The 20,465-nt window shown below is 48.1% G+C and overlaps 1 protein-coding gene across 6 annotated transcripts; it reads right to left on the reverse strand.

Annotated features, from left to right (window-relative positions):
* Nucleotides 1-1,940: 1,940 nt before the first annotated feature.
* On the reverse strand, nt 1,941-20,254 carry DACT1 (dishevelled binding antagonist of beta catenin 1). Of its 6 annotated transcripts, none has more exons than XM_064659501.1 (5): nt 19,801-20,253; nt 17,473-17,605; nt 15,723-15,878; nt 11,506-13,410; nt 1,941-3,154 (listed from the first exon to the last, which is right to left on the reverse strand). In XM_064659501.1, the coding sequence occupies exons 1-4, from the start codon at nt 20,170-20,172 to the stop codon at nt 11,552-11,554; spliced, it is 2,520 nt and encodes an 839-aa protein (XP_064515571.1). In that variant the 5' UTR covers nt 20,173-20,253; the 3' UTR covers nt 1,941-3,154; nt 11,506-11,551. The 6 variants fall into 6 exon arrangements, with proteins under 6 accessions (XP_064515571.1, XP_064515570.1, XP_064515572.1 ...); XM_064659500.1 differs by lacking the exon at nt 1,941-3,154 and adding an exon at nt 5,041-11,022 and having other exon boundaries at nt 19,801-20,252; XM_064659502.1 differs by lacking the exon at nt 1,941-3,154 and having other exon boundaries at nt 5,041-13,410; nt 15,816-15,878; nt 19,801-20,254.
* Between the last annotated feature and the right edge of the window lie 211 nt (nt 20,255-20,465).

Raw genomic sequence — 20,465 nt, forward strand, 5'->3', positions numbered from 1 at the left:
TGCTCGTGGCCATCTGTGTCTTCCCCCTTTTCCTTTAAAGCATTCACCTGAGCGTTTGCAGCAATTACACACACACTGGTTTGCATCAGTCACAAAAGCTGTAAGCCTCCAATTAACCACCTCATGCCTTTTAATGATACAACGCTAAACAAGGAAGAGAATTAGAGGGAACATCCTCAGAAGTGGTTTGCAGCAGGACAGAGCCGTCTTAATTATTGTTTGTATGAGGGTAGCACCTAGGAAACTCAGCTAGAGGCTGTGAAAACAAATAGAGAACTGGGGGAATTAATTTAACATGGAGAATTTATAGTCTATAGGACAAGACAGAGTAGGTGGATGAGGTGTAGCGTAATGAGGAGAACACAATGATTTTCTAAGGATCAGAATAACCTGTCAGCATCCTTTACTCATCCCTGCCAAGTTCCTGTATCCTCCCTCCTAGACACCACTTCAAGAGTGTGAATGCTGGCAGAGGGCTCAACAGCAAAGGCAAGAGCTTCTTTGACTCCCAGAAGACCCACACTGCCAGCGCAGGGGAACGCGTTGTCTCTGTCTTCAAAAGATAGCTGGAGATACTGCACCTGCTCGGAAGGTTTCGGGCAAAACAGCATTTCAGAGGAATTCACCAATTCAGCAAAATCTCAGCAAGGTGAGTCAATTTTGCCCAGGTTCCCATGAAACTCGCACAGGGCTCCAAACATCAGAAACCTGCTGAGTTTCCTGCCTGGTCACCCATCTGGTTCCTCCACCGTTCAGGTTTCCAGGGCCCTGGGGCAGCCTGCTGCCAAACAGGCTGCTTAGCAAGAGGGGATTTCACTGCTCCCACACCTCTCAGTTTGGGGTATGCCACATGTTGGACCATCTCAGGGAGGAAACACCAGAGCATCCACAGATGGAGAGCCCATGAAACCCAGTGAAGTGCTCCAGAGACCCACTCTTGAGACAACCCACAGTGCAAGCTGCTGCACTAATTCCCTTTTGCAGAATTTCTACCTGGTTGTGTTCTGCTCCACTTTGGCAGGAATGCAGCCTAATTTAAACAAGATTAAACTTTTTCCCAAAACATAATCTTTTTTTTAAGACCATTCCTAGCAGACAGCCTCGCAGGACAGCTGTAGCCAGTTCCCTCTCAACAGCACATCAGTCCAGTTCCAGCTGCTCTCAAGTCAGGAGCAGAGAGTTGTACGTCCTGTACAGCCCACCACAGACACTGCAGGGATACACAAATCACCCAAATCTACATTGTCTGGTCTGGAAGACAGCTTGTATGAACTGTCTTACAGTCTCACGAGCTCCTCTTGGGAGGAGAACAAGGTAAAGTCTCTGTATTTACCCATCAGCTACTAGCAGAAATATTTGATCTGCCTGAGGACTGCACAGCTGATCTTGTGAGTGACTACAGCATCATGGGCTGACCCCAGGGCTCAGAACAGTTCATCAGACTCACAGACAAAGGAAATGGGGGGAAAAGAGGAGATTCACTTGGAAAAATCACTTCCTTAAATAACATTTTTTCTACGATTTGCTAGAAAATATGGGGGACAGATTTTGGAAAGACAGAGATGAGGCAATACCAAGACAAAAGGGACTGAAGGATACTTAAAGTGTACGAGACATTTTTTGTTCTGCTTCATGTAACACTGGACATTTCTCACTGCTCATGGACCAAATGACAGCAGCAGCAGCCACTGTGCACAGACACCTTTTCTTACCCTGTTCAGCCACCAATAGGCTCCACTGGGAGCCTAAATTTATTTATACTATGAGAAACATGTTTCCAGAAGTCTGTTGTTCCCAAGACATACCCACAATGTGTTGAGCAAGCACCAAGGCTTCTCCTTGGGATGCAGCCGGACGTGCTGTGAAAGCTGAGAGCTCCCAAGCACACCGTGGGGAAGTTCTCCTGGGAAACATCTGTGGGAGACACTGACACCAGCTGAAAGGTTATGTGGGGCTTGAGCAACAAACCATCTGTCAAGATCTGCTTATTAAGATGTTTACTTACAAAATTGGCCTTTTCATCGGTGCACCAGGAGCAGTTTCTGGAAGCAGCCCTGACCACCAAGGAAACGCTCTAAGAATCCATCAACAGGAACAGGAGTGGATCCAGCAGCCAGAGGAATCAGTTTCTAGCACAAGGACCAGCTGCACTTTGTCCATTTTGCCATCTCTCCTAACTGTAGATCAGTAAATTATTTTGGTTTTTAGATCAATATTAGTGAGGGGAGGGTCCTCTGGAAGGACAAAGGGCCTTTTTTTCCCCCTTCCCCATGCAAGTGCATTGAGTCTCTGCTACACAGTAGGGATGATGATCTATTATTTTCACTTTTATTGTTTTCTGTCTGTATCATGATGCTTGTGGTTGAGTAGTTAATAAAGGGTGGAAACCCAACAGAAAGAAAACCCAGTTCTCCACTGCCTTTTTTTTTTTTTAATAAGAAATTATTTGTTTATTTCATATTTTTGTGATGGATCCACAACTTTTACTTAGGCCAAAGACATAAGTGCTGTGCTCTGAAGTCATGAGGAGCACCCCCACAGCCAGATGACTTCAGATGAGAGTCAACAGGACAGAGGATGAAAGTCAGAAAATCTTGTTTTAGTGGCAAAGATGAGGGAAGGGAGGAAGGCTCAGAGCGCCCACATTACCATGTTCATGAGCCCAAGCAACCTACTCAGGGAGATGGTGGGCATCTGCAATGGGCCCAGAGGAAATCATGCTCTGAATCAAATGTCAGTGGTTGAGCAACAAAAGCCTCTCTCAGGGCTAAGACCATCCTTCAAAGGCAGCAAGTCTTACCATAGATCAACACAGGAAAAAGAAAGCAGCAGGGCCCACAGCAGAGATCCCTATCTCCATGGCAGGGAAGGGGAGGGGAAAGAAAGGGAGCTTGTCATTCAACAGCAATAATAAACACTTCTGAGTGTGCTTCCTCCTCTCCCTGCAGGAGCATCTTCACCCTAAGCACTGATGAGCTTCAGGTGGGATCAGTCAGATCCAAACCTCTTAGTTCTGATATTCCTGTCAGAAAAACATCTTGGGGTAGCTGTGGATGGTGCAGATACAGAGCTGTTTCAGGGTATCCCACGGTGCTGAAGACAGTGATGTGTTACCTCAGTGTTTGTTGTTCCATACAAACCACTCAGAAGACACCTGTAAAAAATGAGTATGTTGCAGATGAGAAGAGGATCATATCTCTTCCTTTCAAGCAATTCACCATCAAGGAAAACACTACTGTGAAGTGTTTGACAGGAGAAACAAGCCAGAGCTTCACTTTCATTCAGCTCTTTGGCTTGAATGCCAAGCCACAATTTATCTCATGAAGGAGAAAAAAAAGCAGTAAAGGAAACACTAACCAGGGTGATCACACTGCCTGCTGTGGCCTGGAGGCAGGAAGGTGGCTTCAGCAAAGGCAGGGGTCAGGATACCCAGGTCAATGGCTACCACTGCCTTTGACCTCACTGGCCACAGGTGGGATGGCTGCTCGCCTGACACGGCCAAGAGCTGCTCCTTTGGCTGGTGCTGTGGCCTTTGCAAGCTGCTCCAACAGGATTTACAGACTGCTCTCTTATCAAACCTGATGGATTCCCTCTCCCACTCCTTTCCCAGCCCTTGCCCCGCACTGGGAGATGCAGAACATGATCCAGCACTGAGGGCTGACCTTATGTCTAGAAAGAAAAGGACATCACCGTGATTCTGCTTTCCAAGACTCTGGATTTTTAGCAAACTCCTACTCTTTCCTGAGTTCACCTTCCCGAGAGGAGAGCAACTTCAGGAAATCATGTCAGTCAGGAGTCCAGGAAAGAAAACTGTAATGTGATATAGGTCTAACCCACAGAAACGCTGGGAACGTCTCCTTTTACAGAGGGCCCTTCCAAAAGGAAACCGACCCACTGTAAATAACGTGTCTGGGAAGAGAAGACAAACCTTTAACCATTCCCTTGCCTCTACTGCTTGCTCCAACTGCAGCTTTCCTTGAAGTGAGGCAAAGTTACCCTCTCTGCACTTCCCAGCTCCATCCTCCGGCTCTGTGTAGCTCAGAGATCCCACTGTTTTGCTAATCCCACTGCCTGAAACTGGGATTAAAGTAAAATTAGCCAGGCAGATGAATGAGTGGTGCTGCAGACCCTACAGATTTGGTGCTTGTGCCTAGCCCTTCCTGCCTGCCTCATTTTCCCAAATCTACCTGGGCATCCAAGGGAAGGGAGCGAATATAGAAAGGGTCATTCTGTCTCTTCCCGAGTGTCATTCCCAGGGCTTACACAAAGTCCTGCTACTGATACAGAGCACAAAGCACATTCACTCATATATCTGAAGTGTTTTTAGCTCAGTGGCCTCAAATACAACAATTAACAAATGCATTTCTTCCTTTAAAAGCACTCCTTGCTATTACTACTTAAATCATGGACTCGAGCTGCTGCTTCTCCCAAATTCAGATTAAGAGTTTGAATCAAATTTCACCATACAGGGTCTGGCTCTTAAGGGAGAGCAGGGAGTTCCTTCCAGGATTAGCCAAGAGGAGTCACTGGAACAGCTTGTACAAACACACACAGGACACTTGCAAAGCTTAGAGACCTTGAGCATTCCTGAGCATGTGTTTAATTCACCCCAAACGCGACACACTCAAATCATGGACTGAAATGCTTCACTGGGTAAGAATGGGCTTAATCACGTGCTTAAACACTTACTGCATGAGCACTTCAGAGATTAAGATTGATTAGGTCCTTCCCCTACCTGTACCTCATGCCTCCTTTCCTCATGAAAATCTAATTTCTGAAGGCTCAAGGCTCACAAGGAGATACAGGGAATTATTTTTCAACAGGCTGCAAGTTTTTCAGCTTCCTGCCCTTGACCACAGAAGACTTGACGTTTTTTGGGGGGATAAAACAATTTTCTTACAAAGCCTGATGACATGAAACCCATCATGAGGTCAGAGTCTAAATCATAGAGGTTTTCCTTTAGTATAGTCACAAAAGTCTTAGTTCCCAGGACTTACAACTCCCTTAAAAAGAACAAAAGCCAGATTTTCAGAGCTTGGCTCAGTGAAATGAAGGTATTAATGTTAATATACTTTATTGATCTTAAAGGAATACACATGGAAACAAAGGCCATTAATTGAGAGAAAGGCTCTGTTTACATTAGAGGTCACCCAGCACAAAAGGAGCAGATCCAAAGAGAGTTCCCCACAAGTACAATATACACAGTTCGAGTGTTTACTTTAGCCTAGACTAAGTCTGGTCCCCAGTGTCATTTGGACCAAACTTGCCCATATTTTTTGACTGGAAGCTATTCCAGGGAGCCATCACTGGGTCAGATCCCCATGTCCCTGATCGGGTAGAAACACATTTGCTGTGTCCCTGGAGTGGACCACCTGGGTCAGTGTTCTCAAGGCATCTACCAAGTGTGCCCCAAAACTGCTCTGCTCTCCAAACCAGCACTCACCAAGTGGAGATGACCATGGGACTCACTCCCAGATTGCTCTGTTGCTCCAAGCCAAAGCACCAGTGGAGACAGTCAGATGGAGAGAAACGCTCTCCAAGGATAGCAAAGTCCCAAGGCAAGGAGCAGTGGAGGCATTCTTGGCTCTAGGATGGTTCATTTGGTTTGGAGTTCACCAGCTTCTCCTAGAGTTTATAAGCAACTGTAGGGTGTGAAATTGCTGCCCAACAGTGACTCCCATGGTAGACTAATCTATGGACTGAAGTCATGAGGATCATCTATGGGCTGTGTCCATAACGGTGTTTGTAGGACAGGGAATGATGTTCACCATAACAGAGGACTTCAGCACAGGCTGCCCATGTGAAAGGGTGGATGAAATTGTGCCACAGGACGAGAGTGACCAGAAACACATGCCCACAGTCTGAACAAACACATGTCAGCCAAGCGTGGAAAGTGAACTTCTTTGCAAAGCAATGCAAAACTTGCCTTCAGCAGCACTTGGGAGGGCAAAAGACTAATAAAGAGTGAGGAAATTCAGTTGCATAGACAACCCCCATCAGCTACTCCAAGATCATAGGAGCAGAGGAAATGGTCTGCTGTGTCAACAGGATGGTGCATCTCTTCCAGCTAATGGTAGTTCAACAACAACAGGGAAAGACAATCTTGAGTGGGAGCACACAAGCCTGGCCACTATTTGCAGTCCATTCACCTCACACTCTTCCTGGCATCCACAATCATTGACTGGGGATGGTAGACCACACCCATCCCTACCTTCTCTAACACCTTTGAACTTGCTGATATTACATCTGTCTCACTATTTCCTGTGGTAGCAGATTCCCTGCTGTGTAAAAAAGCACTTTCTAGTATCCCTTTTAAACAGATCCCCCACTGGTTTCTATATCTCCCCTCATTCCAGCACTGTGAGAATTTTTAACCTCTAAAGCCACTTGAAGAATCATGGAACAGTTAAGGTTGGAAAAGACCTCTAGGATCACTGAGTCCAACCGTTACCCCAGCACCATCATGTTCACCACTAAACCAAGTCCTCAAGCGCCACATCCACATATTTCTGGAACACTTCTAGGGACGGCGATTCCACCACTTGCCTGGGAAGCCTGTTCCAATGCAGAGAAGATTTTTCTCCTAAGTTCCAATCTAAACCTCTCCTGGTGCAACTTGAAGCTGTTTCCTCTTGTCCCATCACTTGTTTCTTGGGAGCAGAGCCTGACCCCCACCTGGCTACAATCTCCTGTCAGGGAGTTGTAGAGAGCGAGAAGGTTCCTCCTAAGCCTCTTGTTTTCCAGGCTGAGCCCCCCCAGCTCCCTCAGCCACTTCTCATAAGACTTCTCTAGTTCTTTCATCCTCTCTTGTCCTTCTCTGGACACGCTCCAGCACCAATTGTTTCTCACCACAGTTCTCCATCTATAATGTTAGGAAAAGAAACACCATGCCATGCAAGCAGCCCCAGTGCAATATCTTGGAGGTTCAGAGAAATTCAGGAGAAAAGCAAGTCTGACAAACTGACCTGGGGTTTGCAATTTGTCACCATCGGTTTCTGTGTCCCCTCCTACCATGGACAGGACATTGCAAAGAGCTGAGAATGGCTCTGTTTTTCGTACCAGCAGCTCAGTGCTGTGTATTTTTGTTGGCTACTCCAAAGGTACATACTAGACACTGAAGTTAGCTATTAAAAATGCATTTAGCTGTTTCTGCTTCCTCAAAAATGTTCACGTCCTTGTTCCCTCCTGTGAGAAAAATCACATGCTGAGGGAGAGCCGTGCCCGTTGTGGTGAATCATCTGCCAAGTGGTGACCACAGCCAACCCAAGCCTTTGCTGCCCTTTGTGACAGAAAGAGATGCAGGTCCCTGAGGGATGGCTTTGCTGGCTGCCACCTGAGGAGCGCCACTTGAGCTGCCATTTGACCTTCTTCTGAGCCAACAAACAGATTTGGGATTACTGAAGGCACAGGACTGTCGTGGAGAATTTCTTTTCAGTCCTTATCCAGCAAAAACCCCAAGCCATAAGGAAAGTAGAAAACTTGTAAGGGATAGATTCCCTCTGAAGCCCCAGGACAGGGAAAGCTGCAGAGGGCTGGGACTTAAAGGCTCTCTGCAAACAGGGGCTGTGCCATGGAAGGCCAAAAACAGACTTGGGGGACTGAAGCTCATCACTTGTCCCCAGTTCTTGCAGGACTTGGTCAGATGCTTTAAGCACCTGAGCAACTGGCAGTGGTGATAGTGGCCTTGATCATTTAGAGGGTTCTGGAAAAAAGGAGGCAGAGTCCCTTAGAGGATTCTCTTTAATCCAGTCCAATTTACTGAGCTGAAACACGAGGCTGAAACACCTCTTCTTCCAGCCTCTCTTAGAAATACAGCTGAAGCAGGATCAGGCCACTCTATTTATGGGACTCTCCATTCCCCCCTTCCTTCAGACCCAGCTGTCTGAGCCCTTGCAGCACAGGCACATTGGATTTCTCAGGACAAGCATGAGGTCCACAGCGGGGGCCCCACGCAGTTGGGACGTCTCGGCACAACGCCAGGGCCTCTCCCTGACCCTGCACGCACCAGACACAGCTTGATTGTTTATTTGCTGACCCACAGCTGGTGGCTGGGGCTGGGGAGCAGAAGACAGACCCAAAAAGCCTGCTGGAAGGCAGACAGCCCAGTGACACGCTCATCCCCTCCGAGTGTGATGCTGATTCCCGCAGCAGGAGCGATGGCGCTCCAGGTGTGCAGAAACACCGTGTTTCCTGAATCACAAGGAATCCAGCTAAAGGGGTCTGCTCGTGTTCCTTTCTGTGTCTGTGCTTTCCTGCACTCAGTTACACACAGAGCATAGGGATACCTAATCCCAAACTTCCCCACCACAACCTACCCCCACCTTGAAACAGGTCCCAGTGCAATGAAATGTTCCTGCTTCAGACTTCCAAAGGCAACCATAAACACTGGGGATGATTAAAATGTGAACATTATGAAAAATACATGGGCAAGGACTCCAGGCTGTGAAGCTGGAAAGCCAGGTAGCTTAAAGAAGTGCCAGATATTCAACTGGTCTCCAAGATCAGCAGATGTTTTTCAGTCAAACTTACTAACTCAGATGTGTTTCCTAAATCAGAACCAGAGACGAGAATGTGTGTTGTGCATTGGGACCATATCAAGTACTTTTCCAGCACTGTTAAGATCTGTTAATAAAAAAGAAATATGGAGGGGGTTGGGTGTAGATAGAAAAACCTGGGCCTGTCTAAAGGATTCTGGATGCTTACCTAAATCCTGTAAAAAAAGGAAAATTCCTTCCCCAAATTGAAAAGACTCAGATGCAATTAAGACAGAGATACCATCAGCCCATTTCCCAGTCTGGTATCAAGCTATTCAGCAAGAGAACTGCAGAATACAGTGGCTGCAGCTGATACAGCCTTAGCGATATTTAGGTGGTTATTTCGGGTTTTTTTACTCAATTATCTGAAAAGAAACCATTCAGCAGCTCACTTTTGAAAAGCAGCCTCCCTCACCTGGAACAAGGCAATCTGCTATAGCTCTGCAATTAAAACCTCATCCACTGGTTGCTTTGTCTCTCCACCAGTGGCTCCTTTACAGCCAGAGAGATGGAGTGCATGTCTGAGGATCCTCTCTGCAACTCTGTTACAACTTTGAGGAGATTTACAGGGATTTGCACATGTTTTTCTCGCTCAAAGAGAGATTATGTGGCATGATTAAGAGATATTGTAGGAAAGAAACTACTAGCTTCCACAAGACATTCCCTTTGTTTGATATAACACCCATCAGTTATTCATGGGAATGCATTAAGCTGCTGCTTAGCCTTAGTAATGCCACATATAATAAACATTACTTCTTTCCCCTCTCTGTGGTGGCAGCCACTGTCCAGTAATTTCTGGATGAATTATTTCATACCATTATATAAATTTTTTATACATACATATATATATATATATACAAGCTGCCCTTCCATGTGTAAAGCAATAGGACAGTTATAAGCAGGTAAGGGGAGTTACAGCTTTTCCTGCATCCTGGGAGATGGAAGTGCAAGGACTTTCTGGGTCACTGAATCCACAGGCTTGTGATGTACTTTAAAACACTTACAGAAACTGATATCTCTCTACTTAAAAAAAAAAAAAAAAAGAAAAAGAAGTATAAGACATTTTATAGGTAGGGATTTACTGCACTGTAGATTACAAAATAGAATCTGCCTCTTGGAAAAAGTGTTCCCATTGTCTCAGGAACTGCTGCCAGAGATGTTTAATTCCAGGTGGATCTCTCCTTCCTACATCTGCTATGCAAGGGAACCTGAGAAAAAAATCTGCTCTGCCTTTCAGGTGGGTGACAGCGGGAAGGACACAGAGGAACCACAAAGGAAGGTTCTGCTCAGCAGAATCTTGCCATGGAACAGACAGACTGCACACAAATCCCTGAAATCCATACCAGTCACAGCACCCACGCCAGTTGTATGTCCACCACTTCGTGGTTGCCAAAGCAGAAGATGAACCTGCAGAAACCAGCTCAACCTGCCAAAAATCTCCAGCCTTCCCACCAGGAAGCTGCACAGCTGTTGCTGTGAAGGGAAGCAGTGTGGCCTATGGATAGTTCCTTTCTCTTTTGCTGGCAGACTCACCTCCAGTCCTATGGGAATAAACTGAGACAGAGACCAGTGGGTGACACAATTGTCACTTCTTTCCATGACCTTGCCAGGGCTGTGATAGAGTCAGCTGCCACAGCTAAGGAGGTCACCACAGACCTGTGCTCTCCTCCACCCAGCCCAGCTCCCAGAGCACAGAGCTCTTGGGGATTCATTTACTGGAGGTTTCAGAGGGACACCTGTTACGTTACACGGATCGATTTGGTTACAGAAACCAACCATCTGCCCCTGTGTTGTACCAACCAAAGTCTGGAAGCACCCAGACAGCGAGGAGGATTAATATCACACTTCCATCTGCTCCGCAACGTGAGCTGCCAGTCAGCAACAACCTGAAGATGCCTCTGAGATCCTAAATCCTACCTTGCCCTTAGAAAAATGCAAGTTATGGGAAGAACAAGAGGAGCCATGACAACCCAATTCCCTCACAGCACAAGTCACATCCACAGCAACACTTTAAACTTTCTCTGTTTCCTGCCTTGCTAAATGCAGGGAACTTTAACAGGTCACATCAGACACACCTAAGTGGTGACAATGCCAATATAAAACCATTGACTGGGTCTGCACCAACGTAACAAACTTTAAAAAGTATTAAAACAGACTGTTTATTACAGCATATGATGTGTTATATTAATTTACACAATGATATATATATATATAAAAACAGCCATTGATGATGTACAGTAAATTGGACATCAACAGGAATATTAAAACTACTGATACTCATGCACGTGACATGCATATGGGTTTTTTCTTTCTTTTTCAAAAGCAGTTTTACACAATATAATGAAGTTACTAAGCCTTGGTCAGCTGCTCCAGCAGTTTACTCTGGACACCACCGCCGTCCGCAGCGGGACTCCCGGGAGATCAGAGCAGAGTGCACTCCAGAGAAGGCAGACAGATTGAACAGGAGCCCTTTTCTGGTGGGGGAAGGCTGGAGGAGGACAGGGGTGAGTTTTAAGAAGAGAATCAACAAGAAAAGGAAAAAAAAAAACAGGCCAGAGTACCAGGAGGAAGAAGTTCAAGATGTGGCAACAGCAGCAGCAGAAAGGGACAAGCAAAAGCATGAAGACCACCCACACTCCCTCCCCCTTATTCCCTAAAAACTTATGACCTTAAGCTGTCCATATCCTGTATAAGACCCAGAACTAGAAAAACTAGGCAAGGGAGATCCATACTCAGAAACATTAGCCTTTTTTCAAAGCCTTCTGACACCACACGCTGGAGGCTGTTCACCACTGAAATGGTAGTGTTATGTTGGGTTTTTGTTTTTTATAACGGTCTTTTATTTCCACGTAAAAGGCACTAGTATCCACCCAAGTTCTGAAGACAAGTGACATAATTTACCTTAAGTTTTAAATATTTGTATAAAAAAAAAAAAAATTCTGTGGAAATATGTACAAAAAAAAAAAAGCACCTTGCTTCCGAAAGCAGAAGCAGATACATTCCACCAAGTCACCTCACTAGACGGTCGTCATGAGCTTCAGGGAGCCTGACCGAAAGCGGAGGATCTTCTTCTTGAGGTTATGGGAGGCTTTGATTTTGACAAAGGCCTTTGCCGCATTTTCATGCAGCTCCGGCGCCGTGACCGTTTGGATGGGGAGCGTCTGGACAAACTGGGACCAAATCAGGCCCCCGCTCTCGTCAGAGTCGCTGGTGGTCGTGCTCTCCCCTACGAACTCCACCTCGCTCAGGCTTGACTCGCTGTCTCCAAAGCAGTTCGTCGTGTAGTTGCTCTGCTCGTCCTCGCTCGTGTCCACCACGGTGGAGTGGAACAAGGACTCGCACTCTGCCGAGTACTCCGAGTCGCTGGCCACGTAGGCGTAGGGGCTGACGTAGGGCAGGGGCACCTGCGGGTAGACCCCCACGCCCTCCCGCCGGTTCCTCCTGGCCCTCCGCAGGGCCTCCTCGTAGGAAATCTCCGCCGACGACTTCCACCGGCGGTAGTCGGCGCGCTTGTGTTTCGGCTTGGCCACCACGACCTCTCGGCCGTGCCCGTGGGAGCGGAGGGCGGATCTGTGCAGGCCACCCTGCCGGCTGGGGGGGCCCGGCTCCAGCGGCAACCCGCTGCCTCTCTTCCCCCGGGATGAGGGCTTTTTCAGTTTCTTATTTGTATCCAACTCCTCGGGAAAGCGGCACTTCTTGCCCACCGGTTTGGTTTTCTCCCGCAAGGTCTGCGAGCTGTTTTCCAGCCCGTTGGCGAGGTGGGACCTGTGTTTCAACGCAGAGCTTTTCAAAATCTTGACGTTTCGGGTGCCTTTGTGCAGTTTCATGCTTTGCTGCTGGGCAGGGATGTACTGGGCGTTCACCAGCAGCCCGTCATCCAGGCTCTGCGAGGAAGAGCCCTCGCTTTTGAAATCCAGCGCGGGCCTCTCCTCGACAGCTGGCGACGAGGAGAGAGCTGCCTGCAAGCTGCTCTTCAGCAGGATCTTTTTGGGAGGCTGGCTGACCCTGTTCTCTGGCTGCAGCACCACGGGCTTCCCTGGGCTCTCTTTGGGAGATGCAGCGAAGAGCTGGCCGTTCTCCTTGGGGACATCCCCTGCTGTGGCCGCCACGCCGCGGTTGAGCTCTGGCGGTGCCGGTTTGACACCCCGTGGCAGGTGCTTGCTCTGAAGTTCTGTTGTTGTGCCGGGTGGGAAAGCTGCCGGCAAAGGTGCCTTCCTGCTCTCCAGCTGCTCGCCAGCTGGCTCCCTCGGCCTCTGCTTTAAGGGAGAGGGTGCTGTGTGGTCCAGAGCGGGGGTGCCACCGGGGGGCAAACACACCTGCTTGGAGCTCTTCAGGCTCACGACGTTGCCGTGAGCCACCACGGCTGCCGGCTGCCTGACACACATGCTTCCGTGCCTCAGGATCCCTTTGGTGGGATCGGCGTTGAGGCTCGTCCTGGGTTTGTTAGTCCTCACCGCGTGAGTCTTTTTCTGGACCAGGCTCAAGATGTAACTGTCTATCCTCTTGCTGGTGGAAGGGCAGGGCGCCGGCCAGGAGCTCTGTGGGAGGAAGGTGTTGGCGGATTGTCCCGAGTCCGTTTCCGACGGGGTGCAAACGTCGCTAATATCGCCACCGAGCCTCTCCTCTTCTCGCTGGGGGTTCTCAGTCACGGGGAGGAGGAACATGGGGCTCTGCACAGCCACAGCATGGAGCGGGCTGGGGTACCGGTAGATGTCGTTCCCGTTTTTAGACACCAGATCGCACTGGTACTTGGGATGTACATCTGCAACGACATCGAGGGAATTTGAGTGCGGTGTGGACAAAGAGCGACAGACAGAGCCTGCGGTCTGGTCCTCATGCTGGCCTTCCTTATTATAGTCCATCCAGCCTATGAGATCTGAAAGGCATTTTAGAAGAGTTTAGAGAGCCTGCCAGGGACACCTGTGATACGTTTCTAACGTGCTGCCAAGGACACCGGTCCCATCTATGCACACGACGCAACGTTTTAACTACAGCAGCAGCAGTTTTGCAACCAAGGACGTGCCATTCAAGTGATATAAAAGCAGCACTACTCTTCTGTGGAGCTCTTTGTAACTGCATCTACGTAGGAATTTGCCCCACTACGACCACGTGATTGAAACAATAAAAATCACAGCCCTAATGAGAACTTTTACATTGGTTTCAAACCTCTGCCCAGGTTCTTAAGAGCTTCCTATCTTACTTTTCAGCCACACGGGAGTGTGCAAGGGTCTCTTACACGTTACACAGTCACCTGTAAAACTCACTGCAGGCCTCAGCACGTATGAACTTTGTATTTTACTTCGCTAAATCCAAAGAGAAACAAAAAAAAATATAGACAAGAGAACAATGAATTCTAACTTATTGACAAATTTAACTTCTGGATTCTTCCAAGCATGTCTTGGGTCAGGAAAAAAATCCAGATTTAATTTTATTATTGTTGTTATTATCATTATTACTATTATTATCATAATAATTATAATAATGCTAATAATAATAACAGATGCTCCTTTTGAGCGATAAAGGGTTCAAGAATGGGAAACAGGCTCATCTTTTCACACAAGTACAAGGAGTGCAGGTCAATCCAGCTGACATCCTAGCCCTGGCTCTGCAAAGAGAGTTCTGCAAGAGAAATCCAGTGCGTTTCAGGATGCATGAGTCAGATTTAATGGCTAAGGCGCTTACTGGGGAGGTAAGAGACCTTAAGAACAGGGCTTCAACCCAAGCACCTAAGATTATTATTTTCTTAAGCTTAAGAAGTTGCCCTTGTCTGCTTGGGTAGGGGTACAATCTAAATGATCCCTCTAGATCTCTGCCAGTCCTGTTTTCTACCCTTGGGCTGGAAACTTCAGCCAGGGTACTCAAATTTGAATGCTCAGCGCTCATCACTTATCTAAGGCTTATTTCAAAGAGGTCTCACAGGCGTTGATGAAAGCAGCTGACAGAGTTCCTGTGTGAGCAGGAGGGGAAGAACAGGGAAGTTGGGAGCATGAAGTTCCTCACGGTTTTCCCACTTTTCCTAAATTCTGTTGGAATCAGGAAATGTTGACAAAAAGGCTTCTTCGGAAACTGCCAGTTTTAGAAACTAAATGTGAGACAGTATGAATAACAAGAGGCTTTCATGATATATACATAAAAATACGTATTGCAATGCAATCAGCTGGAATTCCTTGTGTATGTTTTCCTTATTATGCATGGCCCATGAAGATCACATACATCTTTACAACAGGGAGCATTAAATTACCTCAAGCTGCTCAAAGGGTAACTTAAAGGACTTGTCAGCACCTCAGAATTAATGTATCCAAAGCTGTGTTTTCCCACTTCGGAATTAAAAGAGCATGAATGTACTTGATTCACAACAAATCACTGTAAGTTAACCTCAAAGAGCAGAGTGGAAATTGGAAATACCGTGGTTGGAAGCATCCTCCACAGCCCAGAATGAGCTAAGGCTTTTGAATGAGTATGTCTGCAACCAATAATCCACAAAACAAAGGACAAAAGTCCTACTGAAGTGTCCTTTATGGACAGCAGGCAGAGGAGCCCTTCCTATTTAATCATCCCACACATCAAGGTCTGCATCTTCAGCCCGGTGTCCGAGGAAAGTGCACAACTCTCTGCCAAAGAGACAAAGGATATCTTCTCTGTTCATAATGTCTATTGGTCTACACTTTATAAATGCAGGACACACCTCACCACGGTCACCCGGGGGTTGAGGACCATCAGCACTGACAAAAATGACTGCTACAAACAGACTGACATGCACCCTGACCCCTTAAAACCTGCAGCTACCTCCTTACTCTGTGATTGTAATGAGGATTTGGCTATGAGGTACCTTTAATTATTACAATTTACTAAAAATGCTTTTCCAGAGGAAACCACAAGAAATAAGCCGACTAATGGGTTTCTGTGAACAGGTACCACTGCCCTCTGCTGGGTAGAGCAGCTGTTATATCCTCACAAGTTATTTCCATGTGTTTGGAGTGACATGTTCCCATGAAAGGCTGGAGCAGTGGAGGGCAAACAGTCCTGCCTTGTGACCCATGTACGTGAGAGGCACTGGAATCTTTTCAGAGCATAAGACGTCACATGAAAGGAAGAAGGGTTAATCCAACCCAGGTACTCCTGAGGCAGTATTTCCAAAGCCAAAGCCACCTCCTGGAGTATGATGTACTCGACCTGCTTTTACTATACCTGCAGATTTAGGGCGTCCATCTGAGATATTCAGTGTTGCCTCCAAAGGGCTGCAAAAGCAAGTGCTAGAATGGCAACTGGATAAACACTCACTGAAGACAGAGTTGGATGAATTGGAAAGCGATCCAGAGGCTCCATCACTCAGCTCATAAAACCCTATAAAAATAAGAGTTTGGATTTATGTTAGTTACGTCTACACAAAGTTACCATTTGTGTCCCCAGAAAGGCAGTCAAGCTCATGTTTGAGTTGGCTTCCTCTGTTGCAATTAGTTACATGATTTCATTCAGTCACCCCAAAACCAGCCCCCAATTTAGTAATACCCTTATTGCCAAGAAGGATTCTGTTTAAAAGTAAAACACTTAAAAGTAAAACAGCAGAAATTTTTAACTTTTTTTTTAACCTTTACAAGAGTGGGGGTTTTAACCTTTACAGGGATTTTCAGATTTTAGCAAGAAGGATCCAGGCTCTTTGACAGCCCACTCATTTAATAGTGTTACACTTCCAAGAACAGACTCTCCAACTATTACTTGACTACAAAAGTGTTGGGCCCAGTGCTGTTCACTATTTTCCTCAAAGTTCTGGGTCTAAATGTAATATTTGTGGATGACAGGAAAGAAGAAAAATGGTAAATAATGTGCAGACACATAAAACTTAATTTCCTTGTAAATTGGGACTACTCAAGAAAAAATTACATACCACAAACAAAATTTAAATTGCACATTTAGGAACGAGGAATGCAGGGCATGCTTACAGAATGGGGATGCATCCTGGAAACAATAATCCTGGAAAGGGCTTAGTCAGCGTGGAAAAGCAGCTCAATCAAGCTTAATGATATGGCAAAAAAAGCTAATGAGATTGTTGGATGTACAAAGAGACTAATGAACAGCAGCAGGGAAATGACTTCAGCAGTCCATACAGCACTGGTAAGAAAGACATTGGAATGGTAAGACCAGTCCTTGAATCCAGCACGCTTAAAAGAAAGCTAAAAAACTGGAAAGAGGCCATCAAGCTATTTAGGAGCTTGGAAAAATGCCTTAAAATGAATGACTTCATGAACTTGACCTGTTTAGCTCATCAAAAAAAAAACAAACCAGGAATTATACTGTATAGCACCTCCAAGAGGAGTAAAAGCTGTGCACTAGAGAGAGACCTTTCTTTAGGGGATAAAAAGATATAAAAAAAAAAAATCAGTGCTGGAACAAGTCGAATTCAGATTCAAAATTAGCAATGGCTTTAACAATTGCAAGTTGGTGGATTCTCCACTTTTTAGCGCTTTTAGAACAAGTCCAAATGCCTCCAGGAAAAGCTCCCCACAGTTAAATACCACTTACTGGCTTCAACACAGTTAGAATGAGATGAAATTCAATATATGGGGGATCAAATTGTTTTATTCTATGTTCCCTTCTGGCTGTAGGATCAATTTTGACACATTTCCCCCTGCTGGTGGTGCTTCCTTTCACCTTTTTTTTTTCCTACAGTCTCCTTCCTAATATGCAGGACAATTAGAACTTCCTGAACTAATTTGAGGGTGCCCTTGCAAAAGAAAAAAAAGCCTCAAACACTAAAAATCTAATTAAGCTTGAGATGCCCCTTTTCAGCGGTAGATGAACTCTGTTAGTAGGAACTGATTATCAGAGTGTGAACATGCTGTAAACATTCACTGTTGCACTACTGGAAAGTACAGCATGAAAAACTACATCCAGTTTAATTCCAGGTACCAAGGGAGGCTTCATTTTGCTGGGCCCTTACCTGAACTTGGACGACTGTCTGTCTCAAGGTGTTCATCTGCTGTTTTTTCCACGTCCAGGCGGAGGTCACTTATTTGCTTATCCAGCTCTTGTAACTGATTTAATAAGCCAGCATCCCTCCTCCTCAAGCAGTTCTGGAAAACAAGAAGAAGACAAAGAACATCAGCTCCTTCAGGAGGTGTTCCAAAGACAGACTTCTCCATCTGAGCATTGTGGGAGTACCTTGTCAATATTCTGTTATTAAAAAAAGACAAACCCCGGACAAAGCCGTGAAATTTTAGATGATAAATACTTCAGCGAAGAATTATGCAGGCACTTCATCCCAGCCTCTTCCAGCCTGTTCTGCATAAGGAACACGCTCCACAATTTAGGAAGACCAACAGGCTGTGCTGACCACAGCTGTAACAACAAAGCTGCGTTGTGTGGTGGGGTCAAACCAGACCCGGGCACACGAAACGGGCTGGGCAGCTGTGCCAGCCCAACGGGGCACGTTCGCCACCACAGTGGTGTTAGTCAAAGATCACATCTGCTCACACAATGGGACGAAACAGCTCTGCCAACAAGTGCCTGTAGTGTGGGAACCGCCTTGTTCTGCTGCACATTGTGAGCGTATAGTCTTGCCATACAGAGAGCAAGATTCCCAGGGCTGGGATCGCAGCCCTTTTATTAGTTTTGCAGTGCAGCAGGAAGGAAAAGTAATTCTTCCCCTTCTGTCACTATAATTGTGTAAAATTGCTGCGAGATGAATTTTTGGGCTATTTATGAAGGTAATTTGATGGCATAAAATAAGCAATAAGAAATGATTTTGCAAGGCACTCATTAACCCACGGTCAACACAATCAGTTTCCCCATGTGTATTATAATGCTGCTTATCCATCACCTGTTCAGCTTCATACCCTTTAATTACTCTGGCTTTGGGGAAAGTGGAGGAGGCAGGAAGAAGGTTCATCTACTTTTGTTTCTTTGAGTGCATCATTTGATCGGCACACAGGGGGTGCTCTGATACATTCAGTGCAAAGAGTTTTGATGCTTAGACCTGGACTAGTTCTAAACCTGTTAAATCCAGGACAACCTTTCCCCTTGGGTGGGCCAGTCACAGAATCATAGAATCCTTGAATGGTTTGGGTTGCAAGGGACCTTAAAGCTCATCTCGTTCCAACCCCCTGCTATGGGCAGGGACATCTTCCACTAGACCAGGTTGCTCCGAGCCCCGTCCAACCTGGCCTTGGGCAAAGGGAGAGCAAATGCAAAAAGAGCTGGCGAGGCTGTTTGAAGATGTGCTGGCATTTAAGACCATCCTCAGAGAACCCAAAGGGGCGATTCCAGGTCCCCTCCCGCATTTCTGCGGGAGCCGGGGCTGGCTGGCAGCCAGGCTGGAGAAGGTGATGGGTTCAAGGGGTAACTTCGCTGCGCCACCTACTGCCACCAGCGCCCCCTCCCCCAGCAGCACTGCATCTGGTTCCAATCTCCAATGTCAAGTGCACAAATTAAAGTGCTACCACAAATCCCCGGGCTTTTTTGGTCTTTTTTTTTTTTTTTTGAGTAATGATTCCCTGGTCCTTCACTACGGCTCTCGGCCGCCAGCCAGCCCCTTCTCAGCAGAAAAATCATTAATTTTTATCTTTTGAAGAAGGAAATAATCCTAAATTAACTAAACCAAAAGGCTAATAGGAAATATTAAAAGGGAGCGGGGTGGGGGGAAACAGCGGGATGGGGAAAAGAAGAAATCAGTGAAATAAATCACGCAATCCAACTTCTCCCTGGGTGAAAGCAAATGCTGAGCCGCGCACAAAGAGCGCCAGGCACAGCTGTACGCTATTTTCATTGAAAAATGATCTGCCGCTTCATGCCGCTCTCCGCCTCTTCCCACACAAGCTCCAAAGCGCGTCCTTCAACAAAAGCATCCCTTCTTTACGAGCCCGATCCTGCCGGTGCCCGAGCGCTCGGAACCTCCGGTCGGGGCTGGGACGCGGGAGCTGGCTCCCAACTTCCATTCATGGCAACGGCAGCGCCTCTCTTGCCTTGAATGGAAGTGGGACCGCCGGTCTGGCTCCGGGAACCGAAGAGAACTGTGCGGCCACCGGCAAAACGCCGGTAAGACCCGTTCCCTCCCGAGCTGTCACCGGCCCGCCGCCTCCCCTGCGCCGTGACAGCGGGGCGGGGGCGCTCCCCGAGGGCGTCCCCGGCTCCTTCCTCGCCCTTCCACGGGCAGGACCCGCGGGTCACACCGACACGCGGGGCCGAGCGGCCGCGCATCCCTCGGCGTTCCTCTCCCGCATCCCCCGGCGCTCGCCACCCTCATCCCCCGGCGCCCCCCGCCCCCGCTCACCAGCTGCCTCCGCAGGAGGAGGATGTTCTCCTCCAGGAACTTCTCCTCCAGGCTGCGCGGCGGCGGCCCCTCTCCCGGCGCGTCCCCGCGGCCGCCCTGCGCCCCGGGCGCCGCTCCCGCCGGCCGCCGCAGCAGGAGGCTCTTCACCAGCAGCTCCTGGCGCTGCCGCAGGTACTCCAGCTCGCCCAGCCCGGCCAGCGTGGCCTCCAGCCGCTCCCGGGTGCGCTGCCGCTCCGCCTCCGCTTCGCCCTTCTCCCTCCAGCGCGCATCGGGCTCCCGCGGTGCCCCGGCGGGTCCCCCCGCTCCCGCTCCCGGTGCCGCTCCCGGTGCCGGCCCCGCCGCCGGCGCGGCGCCCGCGGGGCTCGGCTTCATGTCCGGGGAGGGGGCGGCCGCGGCTGACAGCGCTGCCCGCGGGGGGCCCGGCGCCGCTCAAAGCCCCGCTGCCGCCACCGCTGCCGCCGCCGCCGGTCGCGAATGGTCCGCGGGGCGCCCGGCTCCCTCCCCGCCTGCCACCGCCCCGCGCCCGCCCACCGCCCGCCTCCAGCCCTCCTGCCCTCCTTCCCTCCCGCCTTCCTCCCCGCCCGGCGGAGGATCCACGCCCGAGATCGCCCTCCTCCTCCTCCTCGTCGTCCTTCTCCTCCTTTTCCTCCTTCTCTCCTGCTCTT

Source organism: Pseudopipra pipra, chromosome 6 (genome assembly GCF_036250125.1).
Source record: "Pseudopipra pipra isolate bDixPip1 chromosome 6, bDixPip1.hap1, whole genome shotgun sequence".
NCBI lineage: Eukaryota > Metazoa > Chordata > Aves > Passeriformes > Pipridae > Pseudopipra > Pseudopipra pipra.

Excerpts from the sequence above, each read along its gene's own strand:
- DACT1 (XM_064659501.1), bottom strand. The coding sequence starts at position 20,172 with ATGAAGCCGAGCCCCGCGGGCGCCGCGCCGGCGGCGGGGCCGGCACCG. Across the intron at positions 15,879-17,472 it reads AGACAGTCGTCCAAGTTCAG|GGTTTTATGAGCTGAGTGAT; the intron begins GTAAGGGCCCAG and ends TTATTTTTATAG. Across the intron at positions 13,411-15,722 it reads TGGACGCCCTAAATCTGCAG|ATCTCATAGGCTGGATGGAC; the intron begins GTATAGTAAAAG and ends AATGCCTTTCAG.